The following is a 25,452-nucleotide window of genomic DNA, read 5'->3' on the forward strand; positions in this document are numbered from 1 at the left end:
GTCAAAATTGTAAGGTGTTGAAAATTAGATGGTACAAGGGAAAAAAATACAATCAATGCAAACTAGAGTCTATAGTTAACAGTAACATTGTAATATGTTTCCATGAATTGTAACAAAGGCAATATACCAAAGCTAAATGTCTATAGAGGGGATTATAAGGGAGTTGATAAAGGATTCTTGGTGGTGGCGGTGTTGTCTGACCTTTTCATTGTATTTTACTTCATTATTTTTTGTCTATCTTTTATATTTTTATTCTTCATTTTTTTCTCCTTTTCCTCTTTCTGTGCGGAAGAAATGGAAATGTCCTCATGTAGGTTGTGGAGGTGAATGTATAACTATTCATTCTATGACTATACAGGGAATCATTGATTGTTTACCGACAATGGATTGTATGGTGTACTATGTGACTATACCAGGAATCATTGATTGTTTACTTACAAAGGATTGTACGGTGTGTGAATAAAGCTGTTTAAAAACTAAACAGAGGGATACTAGTGATGGAGAAAATGTGGTGAGAGGGATGTACCTATTCACTGTTGGTAGGTGATCTAGTTTGCTAATGCTGCCGGAATGCGAAACACCAGAGATGGACTGGCTTTTATAAAAGGGGTTTATTTGGTTACACAGTTACAGTCTTAAGGCTATAAAGCATCCAAGGTAACACATCAACAATCGGGTACCTTCACCGGAGGATGGCCAATGGTGCCTGGAAAACCTCTGTTAGCTGGGAAGGCACGTGGCTGGCGTCTGCTCCAACGTTCTGGTTTCAAAATGGCTTTCTCCCAGGACGTTCCTCTCTAGGCTTCAGCTTCTCTCCAAAATGTCACTCTCAGTTGCTCTTGGGGCATTTGTCCTCTCTTAGCTTCTCTGGAGCAAAAGTCTGCTCTCAAAGGCCGTCTCCAAAGTGTCTCTGTAAGCTGAAGCTCCTCTCTCAGTTCCAGTGCACTCTTCAAAGTGTCCCTCTTGGCTGTAGCTCCTCTTCAAAATGTCACTCTCAGCTGCACTGAGTTCCCTCTGCCCATCAGCTCATTTATATGGCTCCACTGATCAAGGCCCATCCCGAATGAGTGGAGCAACACCTCCATGGAAATTATCCAATCAGAGTCATCACCTACAGCTGGGTGGGGCACATTTCCATGCAAACAACCTAATCCAAATGTTCCAACTTAATCCCCACTAATATGTCTGCCCCACAAGATTGCATCAAAGTATATGGCTTTTTCTGGGCGACATAATACATTCAAACCAGCACAGTAGGGAAGTAGAATGGTGCAGCCAATCTGGAGGGCAGTGTGGTGGTTCCATAGGAAGCTAACCATGGAGTTGCCATATGGTCCTGCAACTCTGTTATTGGGTATATACTTGGAAGAACTGAGAGAAGGGACATGAATGGACATTTCATACTGATGTTTATGACCTAAGGGCACATCAATCTATAAACAGAATGGTGAACTGTGGTGTATACATTCAATGGAATATTGAGCAGCAGCAAGAAGAAATGAAGTTGTAAGGTATACAACTAGGTGAATGGGACTTGAGAAAAGTATGTTGAGTGAAATAAGCCAGAACTGAAAAGATAAACATTATAACGCCTCGCTAATTGCGGGATACTGATTACGTGCTTCAACTTGGCGGGCCTGGGCCGGGGGACCTGATCAGCCCCTGGGGAGGGTGGTGGGCACGGGCGATAGCGCCCTCCACAGCCCCCCGGGCCTGAGAAAGTGGAGCCGGAGGCAGGCCCCATTTCCTCACCCAAAAACCAACCGTTAGAGGAAGCTTGCCAGAGAAAACTGCCTCCCTTATCTTGCCACACACTCCCCGTTGCCAGAGCAACTCCCCCACCGCCAGTGCGCATGCACCGTTGCCAGAGCAACTCCTGCCCGCGGCAAACAGCTTCCGCATCCTCTCAGAACCAATCCTAGCCTTTCTCCCCTCAGCATTACCATTTAAGGCTCTTACACCCCCACTCCAACCCCGCCCTTCTTGCCAGCCTATATAACCTGTGCTCACCCCTGAATAAAGTTCCTTTTGTTCTACCCCCACTGGAGGAAGAGTGTCTTGCCTTTCCCTTCTCGCCGCCCTCCACACCTTGCACGCCACCGCCGGGGACCTGGCCAAGTCCCCCGCCTCGCCCTCGCCTCCGGGAAAGAGCCCCCGCCGCCAGTACCCTCAGAGCAGCGCCGAGAGCTGAGGGTTCAGCAACCGGCCGCCATCCCCCCAGACGATTCAACTGCGACCGCAACTGGTGCCCCGTGTGAGGATGGTCCTCTCCACACAACGGTCCAGTAAAATCACCCGCTCGCCCGGACGCCTCTCCAACTCCCCTTCTCCTCGCCTGCAAGGTAAGGGCCGCCTCTCCCTCGCCGCTCCACGCCCGGGCCGCTCCTCCCTTCCCGTATTAACCTGGCTATTGCCCCCGACTACCCTTCGTCCTCTCTTCCTATGACCCCCATTCCTCCTGACACTCTCCCTCTTCCCCTCCATTACTTTGCTGTAGTCCTCTGTGTCTTTCTTTCTTTGTTTGGCGCGGTGTGCCTCTTTGCGACCGCCCCCCCAGACTGCTCCCGCTATCAGAGAGTCCTGCTTTCTGCTCTCGCCGTCTCCTCCGGCCTCGCGGCCACGGTTTACCTCATTCTCCTTGCTCGGTAGACAACCCCCCCCTCCCTTCCCCTCCGCTATGGGCAATCGTCTATCCGCACGCCAAGCGCCTCAAGTTCACGCTCTGGCGGGTCTCCTAGACACACATTGCTGTAAGGTGTCTGTCCGGCAGCTGCAAGTATATTGGGACCTCCTGCTGCCCTTTAACCCATGGCTCACCACTTGCCATCTTTGGGACCCTGTCACTTATAATCGCCTTATTGATCGGGTCACCAACGCCATGGAAAATGAGAGCAAGCGCTTCCCTCCTGGCTTGCTCCCCACCTTAATAACCGTCCGCTCCTGCCTTCAAGGCTCCCTCCCCCCTGATCGGGGCCCTATTAAATCCAAGGAAGCCCTATCAACTCAATCGACAGATTCGGACAGTGAAACTAATGCGGACCACGATTCGGACACAGAATCCTTAGTTGAGCAGATTAACAACGCGCTCGAAAACACCTCCCAAAAGCGAAACAATACTGAGCCTCGCCAAGATGGCGAACTTCCTCCTTCTTCTTCCATCGAGGGGAGGAAGTGCTCCGGCGATGACGTCAGCCCTAAGCCAGGCCGGAAACCACAAGCGCTTTACCCCGCCCTCCCACAGGGCGGAGCTAGCCCGCCATTTTATGCCTTAGCCACACCTACCGCGCCGCCATCTTGCGACGCTTGGGGCCTCCCACTTCCGCCTCCCCCTTCGGCGAGCTCCCCCTCGGAGCCGCTGCCGGCAGCTGCCGCCACCCCTCCCACCCTGCCGGCAAACAACCCCTGGCTGCCTTCTACACCTCAAGGCAACCCTTGGGGCAATGCTGCCCCTACCCCCACTCCCGTGCCAGGCCCTCTGCAAGCGCGTCCTCCTTTCTCTCGCGCTTTTAGCTGCTTTCCCCTTAACCTTACCCCCACACCGCAGAAACCGTACGACTGGTATCCCTTTGACTTAGACATTATCAAGCAGCTTCGCAGGGCCGTCAAGGAGGACGGGTTAGGTAGCCCATACGCTTCCCAAATACTGCAGAATATCGCCATAGACTTTTGCCTCCCCCAAGACTGGGCCTCGCTTGCCCGTACCATCCTTAACCCCGACCAGTTCGTTGATTGGCGTGCCCACTTCCAGGCAGAAGCAGCTAGGCAGAGCGAGCAAGACGCAGCCACTGGGGCCAATCATAACCCCAAAGCCTACTTGGGCACGGGAGCGTTTATACACGCATCCGCCTATACCTATGCACCCACCACCTTTTGGCCTATCCTTCGGGGAATTGCCTTACGAGCGTTTGCCAACTGCTCCGCCTGTCGGCCTAATAAATTCACCAAGCTCTTCCAGGAGCCGAGTGAGCCTTTCGCCACCTTTGTCTCCAGAGTCGAAGAAACCTGCGCTCGAAAGGTAAGTGATCCCCAGGCCCAATATTACATGTGCCCATCCTCAAATCCTGGAAAATCATACTGCAATTCCCCCAATGAGTACTACTGTGCATACTGGGGGTGTAAAACATTAGCCACTAATTGGAAGCCTCCTGTTCCTAATCAATACCTTACCTTAAGGTGGGCCCCTCCAGGGTGCAAACTCCCTACTGTTAACTGGCTCGGCCAAGAAAGTGAGGGATCCTGCACACATCTTAATCTTACAGTGCAACTCCCCACTGATCCCTCCTGGTTACTCGGTCGAACTTGGGGCTTCAGAATCTATGAGAAAGGAGCCAACCGAGGATCACTTATTCTCATAAAAAAGGAGGCTGCAAACCAACCATGCCAAAATACTGCATTAAAAACACCCTCTGGCATCGGTCCCAACCAGGTCCTTAACCCCCTTTATCCACAGCCCTCCAGCCGCACCTCAGCTCCAACCAACCGCACCTCAGCTGCCAACAGCGCATCGCCAACCCCACCACCCCAACCTTTTCTGCCCCCCTCTCGTTACTCCTCTCCCCTCCTCGGCCTTATCCAAGCGGCCTTCACCTCAGTGAATTCCTCCAACCCCAATCTTACCTCCTCCTGTTGGCTTTGCCTCTCCACCTCCTCCTCCCTGTATGAGCCCGTCGCCTCCAACCTCTCCTTTTCAGAAAATACAGAGAATAGCCCCTCGGAATGCAACTGGAATACCTCTGCCGTCCCCCTAACCTTTCATTCAGTTTCCTCCACAGGAAAGTGCATCCGCCCTCTCTCATACAACTCTCCCAACCTCACAGCTTGTGCCAACTACTCATCTCCCGACAGCTCTGCCAAATTTCTTATTCCCCACAACTCCTCCCAATGGCTCTGCTCCTCTACAGAACTTACCCCCTGCCTTAACGTGCAAACCCTCAATACAACTCATGAAACTTGCCTCCTAATTGTCCTTATCCCTAGGGTCTTATACCACAGCAAGGAAGACTTCTTCCTCCGCCTAGAAAGAACTGCAGCTCCTGCCCCTCTGCAAAAGCGAGAGCCCATCACCGCCCTCACAATCGCCTCCCTCCTAGGTCTTGCAGGCGCTGGCACCGAAATCGCTGCGCTAGCCAGTCAAGGCTCCGCCCTAACTCACCTCCGGGCGGCTGTTGACGAGGACATTCGTCACCTACAGAACGCTATTTCCCATCTTAAAAATTCTGTTAACTCCCTCTCTGAGGTCGTGCTCCAAAACCACCGAGGTCTCCACCTTCTCCTCCTCAAAGAAGGAGGCCTTTGCGCCGCCCTAGGAGAAGAATGCTGTGTATATGCCAATTCCACAGGTCTCGCCGAAGACAGCCTAAAGAAGGTCCGAGAAGGACTAGAACAACGCAAAAGGGACCGTGAAGCCGCCAACTATTGGTCCCACATCTTTGCCCCCATCCTCCCATACCTCCTCCCTCTCCTCGGCCCCCTACTAATGATTATTCTAGCTCTCGCCCTAGGGCCCTGTATTATCCGCAGAATTGTCCAACTTACTAAAAACCAAGCCAATGCTGTCTTCTCATCATTTGTGCAAGTCCAGTATCAACGACTTGCCTCCACTGAAGAAGCTGACCCTCCGCAGCGTCACCACCCTCGTCCATCCCGCAAGAAGCGAGGCCCCTCTCGAGCGCCCGGGCGCCACACCAACGTCGAGCTCCAGCCTCTCTAAGCAACCGTCAACCCCTTTTCCCCTCCCCGGCCTCCCCTTTCCCTCATCCCTTAGCGGATCTCTCTGGTAAGCTTCTTCCTTTAATTAGAACAGAAAGGGGAAATGCGGGATACTGATTACATGCTTCAACTTGGCGGGCCTGGGCCGGGGGACCTGATCAGCCCCTGGGGAGGGTGGTGGGCACGGGCGATAGCGCCCTCCACAGCCCCCCGGGCCTGAGAAAGTGGAGCCGGAGGCAGGCCCCATTTCCTCACCCAAAAACCAACCGTTAGAGGAAGCTTGCCAGAGAAAACTGCCTCCCTTATCCTGCCACACACTCCCCATTGCCAGAGCAACTCCCCCACCGCCAGTGCGCATGCACCGTTGCCAGAGCAACTCCTGCCCGCGGCAAACAGCTTCCGCGTCCTCTCAGAACCAATCCTAGCCTTTCTCCCCTCAGCATTACCATTTAAGGCTCTTACACCCCCACTCCAACCCCGCCCTTCTTGCCAGCCTATATAACCTGTGCTCACCCCTGAATAAAGTTCCTTTTGTTCTACCCCCACTGGAGGAAGAGTGTCTTGCCTTTCCCTTCTCGCCGCCCTCCACACCTTGCACGCCACCGCCGGGGACCTGGCCAAGTCCCCCGCCTCGCCCTCGCCTCCGGGAAAGAGCCCCCGCCACCGGTACCCTCAGAGCAGCGCCGAGAGCTGAGGGTTCAGCAACCGGCCGCCATCCCCCCAGACGATTCAACTGCGACCGCAGCTAATATGGACTAACTATAATGTGCAAACTCTGAGAATTGAATCTGAGAGCACAGGTTATCAGGGGAAGGCTTATGGTAAAAGTTCCTAGATTATAAGCTCTTACAGCAGTCACATCTATTAATGAGTTGTAATGGTTATTTCTAAATTCTGAGATGATGAGCTGTGTGTGTATAACCTGGTCAGTCCCTGGAACTTCAGGTATCTATGTGACACCTGAGACTCAGAGCCAGAGTTCAGCAGCTATGAATGTCAGCATTACCCCATACAGCAAATGTTTTAAAAACTGAAAAAGAGATCAGACTTCAATTAGAGATATGAATGAAATGGACTTCGTTAGGACTAACATAAACCAGACTAAAGGGAAAAGGATGACATTGATAGGGTTCTAAAACTTCAACTTCTATTTGAGACCAAAGGAAGAGATGTTAATTTCATGGAAAATCCTTATTTTCTGTAGCATTACCATTGTAGTTGGCCAAGCCTTTGATTTTGGGGTTTGCCCTTATGAAGCTTGTTACTGCACAGGAGAGGCTAAGCCTACTAATAATTGTGCCTAAAAGTCACCCCCAGAGAACATCTTGCATTGCTCAGATATGGCCTCTCTCTCTAAGCCAACACTGCAGGTAAACTCACTACTTGGCAGAGAAGGGTGGGAAGTGGAGATGTGGAGGCAGAGAATGACGGAAGATATTCTGGAGAAAATAACAACAGTGATCTGAATAAAGAATAAAAATTAGTCCTGGAAGGAGGAGGAAGAGAAGAGAAAAAGGGAATAATATGTGCCAACACCAGAAAGCAAGAGAGAACATGGTTTGCTGGGGGTGGATGATGGGGTCACTTTAAAAGATTCTTTTGTAGCACCATCTCAGTCACATAAACTCCAATTTATTTCCTTATTCTCAAAAAGCCTTTGTCCAAAAAATACAATTTCTTTACATAATGTTATGAGAAATTGTGGAAAAACATATTAGAGAAACTAAACCACAGCACATTCCTAAACTTTTAAAGTATTAAATTGTTCATGTTCAAACAAATCTTAAAAGTAAGCAAGTCAAAACCTGGAAAGAATCCGATAATAAATCTTAGACTACTGCAGCATTTTCTAACTTGCATCTGACATGTCTTTAACAGGAATTTTATCCACACCTTAATTCCAACTATATGATCAAACCTTTGGAAATAACTATAACAACATGGCATAAAAACATAGAGAATGACTACAACCATACAGAAAGTAGGTTAGCCTAAATTACAATGATCTTGTCAGTAAATTTACATTTAATTAACATTAACAGAATACTGATTTGGACACTTCCTGGAGTTTTCTCCAGAAAATCTTCCCTCATTCTCTGCCTCCCCATCTCCATTTCCCATCCTTCTCTACCCAAACCTTAAGTTAGGCCTATATATACAGATTATATATAAAATTCTAAAACAATATTATTGCCAATACACATATAATCAGAAAATATTTCAGAATGTAGGTCAGACACTAAAAATAAAAAGTTGCTGAGCAACTGACATGAAACAAATGAGGAAAATCAAAGCAGTGACTACAACTCCAGTTAACGAATTACTAAACAGGGCTGCTACATATGATTTCACCAGTTGCTTACTGAACAACTCTAGGGGAAACCATTCATGGAGGTATACGTGTATGCATATATACATAAATATACATACAGTAAGCAATATGTATGCTGAAAGCAAAAGCAAAAACAACTTTGGAGAGCCCATCTCAGTAGCAGTGATAAAATAAATATAAAAATAAAAATTAGAATAAAATATTAAAGGCAAGGTTTTGAGCCTTATGGAACGGTCCTTGTAGCTAGCATAATTCATTATTATCAAACATCTACAAGTGTCTACCAAATGCCAGGTACTGAAAGATACAGCAGTGAACAAAGTCGGCAAAAATCCCTGCTCTTTTGAAGCTTACATTCAGGGAGAGAAATAAATAAGTACCAAGTGCCGGGGCTTGGAGACAGAGGCATGCCTAGACTGTTCAAGAAACAAGCAACCAAAGAGATCAATTTGGCTGAACAGAGGAAATAAGGATGAGTGGAAGGATGGAACATCACTTGGCCAAGTTAACAAAGGAACCTAACCATCAAAGAGGTCAAGAAGGAAGGGTGATCAGATTGTATAGGACCCTTATCACTATAAATAGTATATAAATAGTATATAAAGACTAGCTTCCATCTGGGATGGGATGTCATTGTAGAATTCCTATTTTTATTAACTGTTCATTAGAACATTCTTCCCAAATAATACAGGGATCTTGAAACATGAATTCTAAGCAGTCTCTTCTACTTACATCTTATTTTGCCTAAGTTGAGTTTTTTCTTTCCTTAATGTTTTATGTAGTTAATGTTTGTTTGGGTTTTTTGTTTTGTTTTGTTTTTCTTTTTTTGGGGGGGGGGATGTCTAGGCAGGAACTATTGCTTAGGTTTTTAAGTGTATCATTTTTCTTTGCTTATCATTCCTCCTTGGATAGTTTTTTTTTCTTCACAAAATACACAGAAGTTTTTCTTTGGAGGTTTGCTGGTATTAAACAATTTTTTGTCCGAAATTATCTTTATTTCACCCTTTTCCTTGAAAATTACTTTAACTTCATATACAATTACAATATGGCAGTTATTTTCTCTCAGCACTTTGAATATGTAAGATCCCCCTGTCTTCTGCTTTCAATTGTTATAATTGAGAAGTCAGGTGTCGATTTCTTTCTTTTTTGTTTGGAAGTAATTTGTCTATATTATTATATAGACTCCCTGATTGCTTTCAAGATCTTTTCCATTACCCACTTATCTTCACTCCAATTCCAGTGACAGACTATATGTGCCTGCCTGATCATCAGGTACAAGTATGTGATGCAAAACTTCACTATATGCCTTATTTAGAGATTGGGTGAAATAAAAAATTAATTTAAAAGCAGGCTCAAGGTTCTGGACTATCTGAAATACATTCCTATAACATTTATATTAGGAGTGGGCAACCTACAGCCAGCAGGCCAAATTGTTGTAAATAAAGCTTAATTGGAACACAGCCACATTCTTTTGTTTACGTATTGGGTATGGATATTTTTGCATTATAATGACAGACCTGAGTAGTTGTGGCAGACCATATGGCCTGCAAAATCTGAAATATTTACTATCTGGCCCTTTACAGAAAAAATTTGCCAACCCAATTACATCACCACCACCACTATCACTACTACTGTCCCCACAGTGAGACTGGTTTCAGGGCCATCTTTATGAGCATGAGATCAGTGCAGGACCCTGCCTCAAGAAGGCCCCATACTTGGGATTTAATGCTCTGCTCTTAATAATTTAATCTCTGAATTTGCTTTTGGTAAGTGAAGTCCAACAGAACAATGAAATATGCATTGGGGACTTGGAGCCTCAGCTCAGGAATCACCTCCCCAGGAAGAGATCTCACTCACTTACTCTCCATCCCCTGCCTCACCCTCTGTCCAGGGGGACAACAGTTTGCATCAGCAGGGGAAGGTCAGCACTCTCATCATTACCCTCCGCAAGGGCCCAAACATGAGCTTAGGCTGGGTCAGAGTTGAGTTTCTTGGGGCATGACAAGGTAGCAGCCGTCTCCACCCCAGGATGACTCCACCACAATACATTCAACAGGCAACTGAGAAGGGGTGTCTCACTCATCCCCAATTCAGGTAAAGAGAACATCCTGACAGAGAGGTTGCAATCCCTTGGGGTCTGCCAAAGGTTGGGGCAGCAGGCCTATAGGAAGGAATATACACAATAACATGAAATGAATTCTTAGTGGGAAAAAAGGGTCAGAAAAATCAGAATGGCCACCTGAGGTTAGAGATTGATTGGGAAGGGCCATGAAGAAATTTTCTAGAGTGATGGTAATGTTCTGGTACACTTTTTCTCTAAATTGCAAAACTACATATTTCAGACTTTGTGAGCTATATCAAATACTCAACCTCTGCTGTTATAAAGTGAAAGCAGCCACAAACCACACATAAAAAGAATGAGCATGGCTGTGTTCCAAAAAGTCTTTATGGACCATAGTTTCCCCATCTCTGTTCTATACCTTGAAAGTGGTTAGGATTACACAGATGCATGCATTTGTCAAAACTCATCCAATAGGACAAGTAAGATTTGTGCATTTCATTACATGTCAATTTTACCTCAAAGGAAAAGAATCATAAATATTGAACTCAAGGCTCATGATAAGCATGCAATTTGTGGTAAAGAATACTGATATCTGCAAGTTACTTTGAAATGCATCAAAAAATGAGATAGATGGACAGATTTATATAAAATAAAGTGAATTTAACAAAGTGCTAACAACCATAGACTCTACAATTAGTATATGGTATACGGGAATTAACTTCAATTCTTTCAACTTTTCTATATATTTGAAAGTTTTAGCAAAAAAAAAAAAAAAAAAAAAAAATGTTGGGGGAAATGCAACAAGTCCACTGAAGATTTTTGAGAAAAGAAGTAAAAATAAAATTTATATTCCACAAATTTTTATATTCCACAAATGACTCATTTAGCACACTGAAGGATGGTCAGATGAAGAAAGAAAATAGTACAATAGTCCATGCCATAGAAAGCATTGATACTTAAGGAGTAAATACAAAAAAAAAAATCATTTCACAAAGACAAAGCAGAGAAATAAAAAGAAGTAGAAAGCTTCTTTAGTATCAGGATATAAGGAAGAAGTTTCAAGCAGTGCAAAGTTCAAAGTGTCAATTTAACAGAGAAATCAAGTATTACTTGATTGATTGAGGACTGAAAAGTAGTTATTCGATTAAGCAATCAGGTGACCTTGATGATGTAAAAGAGGTGTGATAAGAATATAAGCCAGCTTAAGTATACTGATGAGTTCAAAGGAATAAATGAAGGTTGAATCAAGCTGGGTCTAGAAAAGAAAGCAGTAACTACTGAGAATGTAAGATAAAAGGCTGCAACATTTCTTTAAAATGGAAAGTAAAATCTAAAAATCACCATTTATTATCTCATCCAAAACACAGACCCTTTGGGCAAGGCTGTCCAATATGGGCCTGAGCAACCCTGCACATGCTAATTAAATATGCCAGTCTTCATAGCTTACTCTCCTGGTACTGAGCAATTTCTCGTAGTTAGTCACATAAAGCAACAAAGAAGGTTAAGGCAATTACAGCATGTAACTGCCTTCTCAGGGAAAGGTGGGCTAGCTTGTTTGTTATTTGCAACCTGCTAAAAAAATAGTGTTGTGCTCACAGCCTTGAGTTCCTCAGATGCAACATAAAACCACTGTATGGGTCCATCCAGACCCACCACCACCAGGGACCTGGAACCAAGGATGGTGATGGACATGCTGTGCACTGAGAAATAATGTCATTTGTCTCTGACCTGGGAGTCTCCTATCTTCCGCCAACATCCATGAAATAGTAACAAACCAAGTTATTAGTTATTATGGTAAATAGGGTAAAATCATATCTGACTTTTTACAGTTCTTGATAGGGACAAGCAAGGAATTAACATTCATGTTGTGACATAAAGCAAGAGACACAGTGGTATCACAAGCAAAAATTGGAATCGACATAATATTTTAAAGTTCGTAAACTTTATTCATAAGTTATTTGCCATGTACCAGTCATCATACTACATATCTCGTTTAGTTCTCATAATAATCCTAATGAAGTAGGTACTAATACAATGAAACTTATGCTTCAAGGTACTAAATCAAGGTCTCACAATTACTAAAAACCTAACATAAGCCCAGATGACTTTAAAACTTGGGTTTTTAACCATTAATAGACAAACCTCCATCCCTTCTGATTTATCAAGGGTTATCCTACTCTGAATGCAAGAGCAAACTCTCCAGATCTTTTTAGTATGAATAGATGGAATTATGTTCCATAAAAAAACTAACATTTTGAAATGTCAATATAATCTTTAAATAAATTAAAAATCGTGTTCAAAGTTTAGGAAGAGCTTGGTTAAACAAATCCAAACCTTGACTGCAGAAATTCTCATGGTTTTAACATGCTAATTATGTTGTAAATCATCTAGGAACACCTACTGCCATCATTCTTGAATACAGTTTGGCCAAGTATTGCTATAAACAGCACTGCCAATTTAACTTGTACACAAAATACCTTTTAAATCTCAGTGGTCAACTTGGTGCAGGTACATAATCCTTGAAAAATAGAGATCAAATTTAGAATGTGGCCTAACAGTTGCAAGCCAAGTCAACCAATTCATAATCTGGCAACATTGCTCATTTCCTACCAAGCAAAATAGAATTTCCCATGACAACCAAACTACATATCATATTCAGCTTTCTCTGAAATTACAAGGGTAACAATCAAGCCTTTTTGCAGCACTACTTCGTTATTCACTGCTTTACTTAACAAAATTTGGACCCTCTGAACATTGGTAGAAGAGTCCTTAAAAAAGCCACTTTCAGATAAAGCTTCTGCACTGGTTAATGGTAATAAGTCATTCTGATGGTCCTGGGCTTCACTGCTAACCTACTAGTTTGGAGATACGAATGTTAACTCTTTAAGTTAGTGATAAATTAATACCACAAACTATTTCACCAAATATACTCACCTATCTCCTTCCTTAGTCATCCCTTAACATTCAACATCCAAAATCGCATATTGGTCCAGTTAATTAAGCATTCCGGAGTTTTCAAAAAAAACCATATATGGTCCCTAGCTAAACAGTCTTCTGGAAACTTCAATTCAGCTGCCTCTCTGACATATTCTTGGATATAGTTATTGATCAGACATTCTCAACAAAACCAAGAATTAAATCAGGTAGGTGAAATTACTACACAGTCACACAGTACAAGAGTTAAAATCCAAATTTAAATTGTGCCAAGATTCCCAAACACTGCCTTACAAAGAAAGCAAATAGATGTTTTACCTACTTAAAGTGAATAGTATCTATACAAGGGCTAATTTTTACCCTTTACTCTAAGGGAATGCCTCTACCCATTTACAGTCTATGTAGGACCCAACTCCAATTTGAAAAATATGGGAGAAGCAGATTGAAATATAATATTGTGTACTTATTTTGAAAGGAGTTGTAAAAAAAAATAATAAAGTAGGAAATAGCTTAAAACAGCAAATTTTAATATTTTGATATCAGGAATTTTAAAAAATAATTAAGTCATCTCAACTAGTCAAAATTACTGAATGCAAAAGTAACAATATAATATACAATATAATATTATTTTAAGGCACAAAGTTACATCAGTTAATGTTTTGAAAAGTGACTTGTATATGAGAACATGGTTGATCCTGATAAGCAAAAGCATCCAAAGAGAAAGAATTCTTATCAGCTAATGCCTTTAAGAGAAACAAATAAGAAAAAGAAAGAAAATATATTAGAGAGAAACAAATTCCACTAATAATATTATTTGACATTTATCTACTACCTTTTATTTTTCCAAGCATCTGCAAAAATAACAATACCTTAAGAAAAATCAAAACTATAAAAGTTATACACACTGTCAACTTGAAAAACGCCTTCCATACTGGCAGCAATAATTTTCAATGCATTCTAAAATCACTGAAAATTTTTCAAAAAATTCAGAATATGGATCCTTTATAGGTTTTACATGATGTTACCAACTGAATGCAGAAGAATCATGAGTTTTTATGTTAGAAAAATGCAAAATTACATATATTGGGATCTCATCTGTCAGGATCCCTCATATTGTCAAAAAGCATTTAATAGAAATTCTTAGTTCAAAATCAAGTCTTACAAAGGAAAAAAAACCTAAGTCTTATATGTGCAAACTGATTTCAAAGGTGAAATCTGGGACTAACAACTACACTTATAGACAATCCTATATACTTTATTTTATAGACAATCCTATATACTGCACCATCAGCGTTACACATTGATGTTTTTCTCCTCTCCCTAGCTAAACAGATTTAAATAAATTACCATCTGAAAGTTTATAGAGTAGTAAGTTACCTAGCTGCAACATAATAGTCATCTATTGCTGGGTCCCTTTTTAAATTGGGTTTACAATAGAAATCTCCAATAGCCATCACCAGGATTAATACATAAAGGAAAATGTATATTGGAAAAATTGACACAAAACACATAGGAACAACTTTGTCCTCATTTCAGCAGACGGTTACAAAGGTTTATAATGGGAGCACTAATAAATTAAACTGGAAAAATTCATATTTATTGAAAAATGATTTTTGAAAGAAGATTAAAATTTCTTTCTAACAACAAAAAGCTCCTCTGTTCTCCCTCCCTCCCTCCAAAAACAAAACAAAACAAAACAAAAAAGCGGGGGTGGAAAAAGCAATACATTCACTTTTAATACTAACATAATGGAAAAGGACAAAATGACAAGGTTAACTAGAGCAGAGAAACAAGATCAGCACAACGCCTATTACCTAACGTTCCCTGATTCCTAACCCACATTTTTACCAAATCCACACCCCCACCTTACCTGGTGCTTACACCTCCTCTCCCCCACCCCACCCCAACCCCAACCCCATTTATGACGTTCACCTTCCCAGCAGGTATGTGAACTCAGCACCATTTCTAGTAGCCAATGGACCTGAACGTTTCAGGAGTGACTGGGTCAGGGAATAAAGAAATGATCGAGTGGGTCAGAAATAAGTAAGTTTTAAGGCAAGTTGGGGGTTGGGAGCGTCTTACAGCCAGGAACAGGGTGAGATGAGGATGGGGTTGGGGGACTAGGAGGAAACCTGGGGCGAGAAGGACGGGCCTCTAAGGAGTCACAAGCAGGTTCCACAGGGGTCTGACGGGAGGAGCGCAGACCAGAACAGCCTAAAGAATTAGCTAGCATGTCCCGTTCGGGAATAACCTGAGAAAAAGGACTCTTGAGGCCACCGCGGGAACCCAAGGTCCCGGGCGGCGCAGGACACCGGGAACTCACCACTTGATAGCGGCTAGTGCCTGACTGGTGAAGGTCCATCCTGCCCGACTCGGGATCCGGCTTCCGAGCGGGCAAGTCTCCTTGGCGGTCGGCGTCCTCAGCCACCCCGATCGATGTCGTCGTCGCCGCTGCCGCAGCGCTCCTTCCGCCTCTGTTGCTGCCGCCGCTGTCGCCCAGCGGAGCCGCTTCACTTCCTGTCGCGTCCGCGGCGGATCCGTGGAGAAGATCGGAGACGCCGCGGCCCTGGCGCGCGCAACTGAGCATGCTCGAAATGGCCGCGCAAGCGCGCTGGGTCTTCCGGCGCCCCAGGCGGGTCGCGAGTGGGAGGGTTTCGCTGGGTGGGAGGGAATGGAAAAGTAAGAGAAGTCCGGGGGAGCTCTCTAGTTTGTCATCCTGTCGGGAGTGGGCGGAGGTAAAAGGAACGGAAAAATATATCACCGTCCTTGATTGGATTTTTCTATGTGGACAGATTTGGCTCAGGCATAAGCGTGTGCACAATCACACGACACAGATAGATGTCGAGAAGAGAGGGGACGTATTTCTAGAACACCTGAGGATAGGTCGCCCATTTACCCAACACATCGTGTATTACTCAAGGTAGGACAATAAAAGGATACCCATCCCTAGGACATTCTTAGAATGCTCAATCAAAATCATTACTGAGGTAAGGAATTTCTTCTTTATTTTTTTTTTAATTAGAGTAGTTGTGGGATTACAGAAAAATCATGCATAAAATACAGGGTTCCCATATATTACCTTATTATTAACACCTTTCAATGGTGTTACGTTTGTTACAATTGGTGACGCACATTTTTATGGGGATTCTTTTAATCCGTAGGATGTTTTGTTTGCGTATTTGATAATAAGAGATAAGAATTCAGCAGGGACTCTTCGGACATACTCGTGTACTTCAAGAAAAGAGACCTCTAGAACTTTAGGTTACTGGAAGGATAAAAGGGAATAATGAAATAAGGTAGCACTATTTTGTGGTCACACTCAAATCAATAATTCTAAAGGATTTAACATTAAAGGAATCCCTTTGTGTGCAGTATTGTAAACGCTATCTCAGTACCTACACACGTGACCTGCTATGTGTGTGTATCTAGAAGAAGGCATATGTTTCTCCAGCAAGTTGAAGGGTACGATGGGGTGAGGTAAACTACCAAACTTTTCACTGAAAAGTTTTCTGTACCCTGAAAACTATGATTCCACATGATCTGTCCCAGAGGTTCTCAACCTTCTTATTTTTAAGACAGCTGAACTTTTTTTCCCTAAATGATATTTTACAGTGAAGCCACCTGAGGGGAAGAAGGAGTGAGATCTGGAGCCCCACCACTTTATCTCCCTACTGACCCTGGTGTCTCCAGAGGAGGTTTCTGAATGAAAAAGGCCACTGGATCAATCTGATTAGCTGGTTAAAATAACAACAAACACTGAAACTCATCAACCAAAAAATGTAAGACTTTCTGATAGTTTTATTCAAAGTGTTCATCAGCTCTTCCATTTTTGCAGCCCTGACAAATCCAATGGCAGAAAGAATTAATAGCCTAACAATGTTAAGAGGCAATGATATATTTAAATTCCTTTAAGCTTGCTTTCTTTTGCTGTAACAGTATATTTTAGAGTCTAAGACAAACATATGCCATGTTGTTGTTAATACTGATACAAGAGTTCACCCTCACAATTTCATTCCAAATGATGTTACTTTTAGTGATCAAAAAACAACCTATGTCAGCAAAATGAAATTAGATTTCTACATCACTTACAGTCTATAGGACTCAATTTCAAACAATTTTCTATGCTCTTGCATTTTCATTAATCATTTATATGTTCATTTGTTTCTCAAATAAGACTGCTAGCTGCTCAAGGCAGAAACCATTTTTTACGTATAACACTTCCAGCACAGTAATGAGAACATAATGGTGGAAACCAAACCCTTGATTAAAAGCTTTTGAGACAAAAGCTCCCAAGTTCTATGATCATTTTGCTAATCTAGCAGGGCAGGTGACAAAATTCAATGGGAAATCATATTTTCAGGGAGAAGAAAGAAAAAAGGAGATGTAGAATAATAGTTAACTAGTATTGAGCCTTTCCTAAACCAGGGATTATACATGCATTACATCATTTCATCCCCTCCTCACAATGACCCCATGATGTAGACAGGATTGTAATTCCCATTTAACAGGTGGGGAAATTAAGGCACAGAGAGGCTCAGGATCTTGTTCAAAGCCAAATTACTAGTAAGTTGTGACGGACTCCAGAGCCCCTACCCACTGTATTAAGCACTATGCTATAATATACCCTTTTATTTTAAAGGCTCTTACCGTTTTTCTCTTTTGTCCACCACTAGGTAAAACTTGTATAGCAACTTAAGAAAATAGTGACACATCACAATGAGCTAACCTGACTTCCTTAAATCCAACTACTTGATCTATAGGAAATAAATTATTCTTTTCCATTATCCCCAAAAGATCCATTCTGAGCACCTTTTTCCCATTTCACAACTAAGTCAGCATACCCTGTAACGGGCCATCACAAGCAGAGGACCTGAATTGTGCCACTTGGAGCAATTTATTTGGGATAAAATGGGAATAACAAAACTCTTTACCATTATAGAGTCCTTAAGCAACATCTGATTTTTTTTTTAACCCTACTCTTTTGATAATGATGTGAACTCTAGTTACCTAAGTAATTGGTGGTGATGCACCACCAAACTCAAGTAGAATTTTAAGAATTTGGTGCACTTCACTACCACATCTTGTTCTGATCTAATCAATTTTCATTTCCAAATACACAGCCACCCAAAATTTTACTGGTTTCCCACTGTAATACTGGGGCAGACATGAAGATAAGCCACCCAGATTCCCTTTCAAGAAGCACTCTTTGCCCAGCTGCAAAGAGTGTGGTTAGCTGACAAAGCTAACCTTTGTCAGAATCTGTCTGGGCTTTCAAGTAGAGGTGGCACTATTTTCAGAGTGGCTCCCAGCCAATGATTGAGCAAGGCAGTGACACAAGGGCCTAGCCATTTTTGCCCAACACCGGACTCTTAAAGTACAACCTTTGCTTTGGAGCTTCCTCCTGAGCTGGCAGAAACCTTGTCAGTTCTGCATCACTTTGACAGTGCCCCTTGTTAACCCCTGCTTCCTCCTTTGTCCTTTCACAGATGTTACTCCCCAATAAATCTCTTGTGCTCATAACTTCATATCAGCGTCTGCTTCCCAGAGAACCCAACATAAGTACCAAGACGTAAAGTGATAGAACATTGTTAATATTCTCGAAATCACGTTAAATGACTGTAACGTAATTTTACATGGTTGAAATTTCATCTCCAGAATAATTCTCAGTACTCTATGATGTTAGCATTTTCTCATACGGATGTAGCTACATTCTTCCTACTAAGAAAGTACAAGCTAAAATGGTCCCTATACAACACCAATAAAGGATAAGTAGAGAGAAAGAGGGAGGTTGGAGTAGGCAGAGAGAGAAAGGAAATGAAGTACCAGAGACTTAGTGTACAGTTTAAAATAAATTTCCAACTTTAAGTATTTTATATTAGATTTATTTTATATATTTACTGTTACATATGCAGGCATCATCAGGCAGCAATTAGAAAAGATTTGAATTCTGAAAAGCTGAATGTCAGCCTTAACAATATGTATCTAGTGTTTTCATTTTTCCTTTGTTCATAGGCCACAAATCAACAGCCTTTTGCCTTTCGGGTTTCTTACTTTAAATTATGCTGATTCGTAAGTATTTAAATTATCTTCCGTTTACCACAAGTATTGGAGGCTGTTCTTTGGACATACTTAATCAGGACTTTATGTTTGGTTGTTTCCTTTTTTTATGCAAGCTAGATAATCTCATTCATCATTCAAAAGCATGGCAGGTACTGCGTTGCCTATTACGATGAGTTTCCCTTGACTGATAATATATGAGCATAACATAAGAAGACAAACATATATAAATAAAAAGGAGAGAAAAATGTCTCCACATGTCAAGATTTTTTAAATATATTAATGATCATTTGCTTTCTTTCTTCTATAGCAGAAACCAAACCTCATTTGCTACACACAGTCTGATGTCAGTTCACTGCTTCACCATTAAACATAGTACAACATTAACAATAACATTGTCACATAATAAGGTCACCTGATTTTGGTATTGAAAATAAAAGGCGATCAATATCTGAAGGGATAAAACAATGACAGTAAACAGAATAACTTAGTAGATTTTGCCTTCCCAGAACTGAGAAATTCACTCATTTCTGGCCTTACGATTCAAGTAGGAAACAAACTAATGGTTTGACAGAGCCAAAAGTAAGCCCAGGGTAATGAATAAAGGGTAATTCCTTTCATATCTGGCAGTTATATCCTAGAATAAGTAAAATATTTATATTGCATTCCAGTTCACCTGAGAAATAATATGTAATGTTCCTATGAAAAATCTGTAAATTCTGCTTTAAGGAATGAGCACTGAACAATTTGGCACAGTTCTCCAATAGGTAAAAACATCAAGCTCAAATCTTTTTCTTCAGATACGGACTTTTAAAAACTAAAATATAGATTTTGCAAAAAACATATACTCATGCACAAATATAAGACATGGTAGAAAATCAAACTTAATTTTTTGTGTTTGAATGGGCCAGATGATTTGACTCACTGGAGGCCCCAGAAACTTCCTTAAAACGTAATTGTCTGGAAAGGAGATAGAGGTTAATTTTCATAGAACTTCAGCATTTGAAAGGAGCTTGGAGATCACCCATCCCAATGCCATCATTTTAAAGAAACTGAGGCTCAGAAACATAAGGACAGCCCCAGGGTCATATCTGTGAAGCAGTTGTCACTGCACTTCCAACTTGGTCCACATGTGGTAACTTATAAAACAGTGCGAAATACTCCATGAACTGTTTCTTCCTCATCCAACTAGAAATAGCCCTCCAAAACTATACTCATAAAAACATATGAACTCCAAAACGTGTGAACTCAACATGTCATAATTTCCTTTGAAAGAAGCATTACAGTCAAATTTAATGTCACTAAAAAGGATAAATTCTAAAATAGCTACTAATCCTCTCAGAGGTCACTGCTTTGGAACAAGGAAAGCATTTACTTTAAAAATACGATAAAATGTCCGCTCCAAAAATATAGTCTTTGAAAATACAGCAGATACCTAACGTTCATAGTATGCATGCAGACTTAAAAACCAAACATTTCTTACCCTATACATATATTTCCATCTATATAAAGTTGGGATATAAGATGATCTAATCATATGGTATATGGGAACCCTATATTTTATGCATGATTTTTCTGTAAACCCACAACTTCTCTAAAAATAATAATAGTAATAATAAAGATGACCTAAACACAAAGTGAATGAGATTCTACCCTTGACCATGGGACATAATCATGATTTCTGAAAATGTACAGTTGTACAGTCAATATACTAGCCCATGGGGCCATTTAAATTGAAATTAATTTAAATGAAATAATATTAAAAATTTGGTTCCTTGGCCATACTAGCCACATTTCAAGTACTCAGTAGCCACAAGTGACTAGTAGCTACCATATTGGATAGTGCAGATATAAGACATTTGCATCATCACAGATAGTTCCACTTGACATCATTGCTTGTGCAAAGACTTTCTTATTACTCACCTTAAATTACCCTCCTTCACTTCCTGAATTATTCACATAGTATTATAATAACCTTGGTCCCAGTTCTGGCATTTCTTAGCAATGTGGCACCTGAATAACCTGCTGGTTTGTTCAACTTTAATATCAAAATATAACTCCCTCCCTATTTTTCTCACAGATTGTTGTGAAGCTCCAATGAAATGGTAATGCTACAAATATATGAAGTATTGTGATTTCTGGAGGCTCTTTTCCTTTCTTTCATTTACTGGTGGACTTTCAGAAAAATTATTTTTAACACCTTTTGCTCTTAAAATGTGGAATAAATATTATAATTAAGGAGGATGGAGACTGCATAGAACAACAGAGAAGCTGGATATTTGTCCACATGCATCATTTTTCTAGGCTGTGACTGGCTTATACTCTACATAGTGACTCATTATAAAATAAGTAATAAATTCCAGTGGGTGTAATTGTAGAGATTTCATCAATAGTTGTTTCTTAAAGAGTAAAACTAGTTCATGGTATATTTGTTAATCGTTATAATTATGGAAATAATAGCTAATATTTAGTGAATGCTGACAGCCATTTTGCTAAGTACTTCAGGTTATCTCACTATATTTTCACAACAAACATATGGAGTAAGGAATATTATATTACCGTTTTACTTATCCGGAAACTGAGACTCAGAATCTTAAGAAATTTACAAAAGGTCACAAAACAAGTAGGGGGAGGGAGTATTTGATGGAATTATTTTAACTTTAAAAACTTTTCTTTGAAATATATATATAGGAAGAAAGTATGTAATTCATAAGTGTATACCCCAATAATTTTCCATAAACTGAGCAAATCCATGAAACCAGCACCCACATTAAGAAATAGAACGTTCCCAGAACCCCAGAAGACCCCTTGATCCATTTCCTCTCTCTACCTCCCTATAAAGGATAACTATTATCCTGACTTGTAACATGAAGTTTATTCATTCTCATTGCCATATAGTATTCCATTCTGTGAAATAAAATTTTACTTCATAAACACTGTTGATGGACATTTGGGTTATTTCGAGTTTGGAACTATTATGGAAAATGATGCTATGAACATTCTTGTACATTTTATGGTGAATATATGCACTCATTTCAGATAAGTAGATTCTTATGAGTGGATATGCTGAATTACAGAGTATGTGTTCAACTTTAGTAGGTACTGCCAAAAGCTGGCCAAAATGGTTAGACCAGTTTTCCCTCCTGTGGTGGTTTGAAGCTGTTATGTACTCCAGAAAAGGAGTTCTTTTAACCCATTCCTGTGGGTGCAGATCTGTTGTAGGTGGGACATTTTGGTTAGGTTATTTTAATTGGGATGTGACCCACTCCACTCAAAGTGGGTTTTAATCCTTTTACTGGAGTCCTTTGTGAGACTATAAAAGACAGAAAAAGCCCAACGAGATCTTAGAGAGAAGCCCCAGAGAAGCTGAGAGACAAGGGCACACCCACAGAAGCTGAAAGCAAGGAAACCTGGGAGAGAAAGATCAGCAGATGCCAGCCATGTGCCTTCCCATGTGACAGAGGCATCCCACATACCAGCAGCCTTTCTTCAGAGAAGGTATCATCCTATTGATGCCTTAATTTGGAAATTTTCATGGCCTTAAATCTGTGAATTTTTAAGCTAATAAATCTCCATTATGAAAGCCAACCCATTTCTACTATATTGCATTCCAGAAGCTTTAGCAAACTGAAACATCTCCCTTCATCAGGGTATGAGCATTCCAGTTGAGCCACATATTCATAAACATTTGGTACCACCTGTCTTTTATTTTAGTCATTCTGATGGAAATACCCATATCTCATGATTTTAATTTGTATTCCTCCGATGGCTAATAATGTTGAACTCCTTTTCATATATTTATTGACCTTCTGGAGATCCTCTTTGATAATGTGCTTCTACCTTTCCTTGTTTTTCTATTTAGTTGCCTACTTTTTCGTGGATTTGCAACAACCGTTATTTTTCTAGACATGGGTCCTTTGTCCGACATATGTATTTTGCTATGCCTTTTTTACTCCTCTTGGTACCAGATACCAGGCTTCAGGAAGGTGGACAGGCTTGGTTGATCCACTTCATTTTCTGCTCCTCTAAGAATGTGTTTAAAATGTCCATGATGTACTAAAAACTATCATAATATAAAATAGGATGGAGAAATAAGGTGGTACAGAAATATCTAGTGTCTTGTCCATTAAAAGTGTTGTTTTATTAACTGACCTTTTATTTTCATGGAATGATTGTGTTTATCTATGTATGTTTAAGACTGTCTATGTCTCTGTTTATTTCTTTTAATGTTCTCTTCAAAAGACTTTAACCATTTGGCCTGCTCACCTCTATTCTTTTCTGTTTAGTGTGCCAACTTCTGGGCTTACTTTCTCTGTCTTCCAGTGCTGGCATCAGAGAAGGACAGGATGTATCCACTTTCAGTCTTTAACTGGGACCTTGAACATAGTAGACCCTCAATATTGATCTGTTGACTACAATTGATTGAAGTTCTCATTTCATTTCTATGTAAAAATAACCATAGACTGCTGTTTTCTTTTTAAGAGTTTTGAATACCAACAAGATAACATTCCAGGATAAGACAAAGATAACATACTTTGCGAACAAGGTTTAGGAAAGCTCTAATAGGTCAGGAATTTTCCCCTGATTTTATCTAAATATAAATGGAACGTAAGTCTGATCTCTTAAATGGCATCTCATTAATAATCTCCTTTCCTGTTTTCGCTTAGAGTCCATAAAGATCCTCAACCGTGCATTGGTTCTGTAACAGGCTAGAACTCTACTAGAGGTTTCTCCATGAGTTATTTTATTTAATCCTCACAATTACTGCCTCTGGCAGACCTGAATTTGAAACCACTTACATAGCAGCTGACCCTGGCCAAGTTGTTTTCTCTTTGCATCTTTATTTCCTTATTTGTTAAATGGAAATGAGGATAAAAACCTCATTGGATTAGACTGAGAATTTAAGGAGATAGCATAAATATCCAGTGTAGTATCTGCCATAAAGGAAGTATTCAATGAATGGCAGCTAGAAACATTGATTCATGTAGATACTGGACAATTCAGGTGTCGGTCCCATACATCGTGGGAGAAATCCAGATTGATATATGTAATATGTTCCCTGTTTTATGAAGAGTCATTAAAAACAAGCATATAAAGCATATTCCAGAAGTATTTTTAGCTTCTAAAGTACTCAAATCAATGAAGGAAGACAGCAATCATTTGTGAAACATGTTCTTTTCCTTCCACCCACTATCTATTTGCCAACTTCAAAGAGGTTAAATTATCAGTCCAAAACGTTCAGTTTTAAGGTTCAGTGATTTGACTCTTCAGGCAAAGAATGTTTTGCTTTGTTTATCTGACAAACAAAATTATATCATTAAGGAAAATAGACTTAATTACTTAATAGAAATAGAAGCATTTTCACACTCAAGTAAAACTAGTCTAATTCTCAGGGTAAGCATCTTGGAAAATAAATAGCTGAACTTTACAGGAAAAATTTTTTTATCAGCTTTTGTACTCTGCTGGTTTAAATCTATTATGTACCCCAGAAAAGCCATGTTCTTTTAATCCAATCTTGTAAGGGCAGACCTATTGCAGGTGGGACCTTTTGATTAGATTGTTTCCAGTGGAGATGTGACTCACCCAAGTCAAGGTGGGTCTCAGTCCTTTACTGGAGTCCTTTAAGAGAGCTCACGTTGAGAGAGAGCTCAGAGAGGCTAAGGTATGTAATCCAGAGTTTGCCCCTGGGAGAAGCTAAGAGACAAGCTAAGACAGAAGCCCAGAGACATTTTGGAAAAAGCCACAGAAACCAGAAGCTAAATCTGGGAGAGAACCAGCAGACTTCAGCCATGTGCCTTCCCATGTGACAGAGGAACCCCAGATGCCATTGGCCTTTCTTCAGAGAAGGTATTGTCCTGTTGATGCCTTAATTGGGACATTTTCACGGCCTTAGAACTGGAAACTTGTAAACTAATAAACTTCCATTGTAAAAGCCAATCCATTTCTTGTATATTGCATTCCAGCAACTTTAGCAAACCGGAGCATATGCCAATCTAGATTTAGATTGCTTTGCTTCTGATATAAAATATTAGTGTAAATCATAAGAAATTTTTAAATATGCTTTATAATTTTAATAGCTAAAATTTTATAATACTTTTTCTTATGATAGATATTTTGACCATACAAAAAGGTAAAAAAAAAGAAAACTCCTATAACCCTAAGACCCAAAGACAATCACTTTTAACATTTTGTGTATTTTTTTATTCTTTTTTCTAAGCATAGTTTTGCTTTGTTGGCAGAGGTTGGTAGTAGGAGGTTAAACATAGTGAATGATTTTCTATATTCAATTTTATAAACTATTTTCCACTTAGCCTTATAATACAACACTCTACATAATCATTTTCCAAAATTATAAAAA

The 25,452-nt window shown here is 40.9% G+C and overlaps 1 protein-coding gene and 1 long non-coding RNA gene across 3 annotated transcripts in view; one reads left to right on the forward strand and one right to left on the reverse strand.

Annotated features, from left to right (window-relative positions):
• NDFIP2 (Nedd4 family interacting protein 2) overlaps positions 1 to 15,699 on the reverse strand; it is a gene marked incomplete at its 5' end in the record, with an annotated part of 88,531 nt that extends 72,832 nt beyond the window's left edge. The window contains one exon of the mRNA XM_037799916.1: positions 15,361 to 15,699. Within this exon, the coding sequence (XP_037655844.1) occupies positions 15,361 to 15,699 (339 nt within the window). The remainder of the gene's footprint in view (positions 1 to 15,360) is intronic.
• Positions 15,700 to 15,719: 20 nt separating this feature from the next.
• Positions 15,720 to 25,452, forward strand: part of LOC119507386 — a 42,748-nt gene continuing 33,015 nt past the window's right edge. Inside the window, exons 1-4 of one of the 2 annotated variants that reach the window (XR_005211227.1) lie at positions 15,720 to 16,024; positions 16,650 to 16,816; positions 19,050 to 19,106; positions 21,175 to 22,315. This is a non-coding gene — a long non-coding RNA (uncharacterized LOC119507386). Of the gene's footprint in view, positions 16,025 to 16,649; positions 16,817 to 19,049; positions 19,107 to 21,174; positions 22,316 to 25,452 lie in introns of those variants that run through there. The other variant, XR_005211228.1, reaches the window with a different exon arrangement.

This window comes from Choloepus didactylus, chromosome 12 (genome assembly GCF_015220235.1).
Source record: "Choloepus didactylus isolate mChoDid1 chromosome 12, mChoDid1.pri, whole genome shotgun sequence".
Lineage (NCBI taxonomy): Eukaryota > Metazoa > Chordata > Mammalia > Pilosa > Megalonychidae > Choloepus > Choloepus didactylus.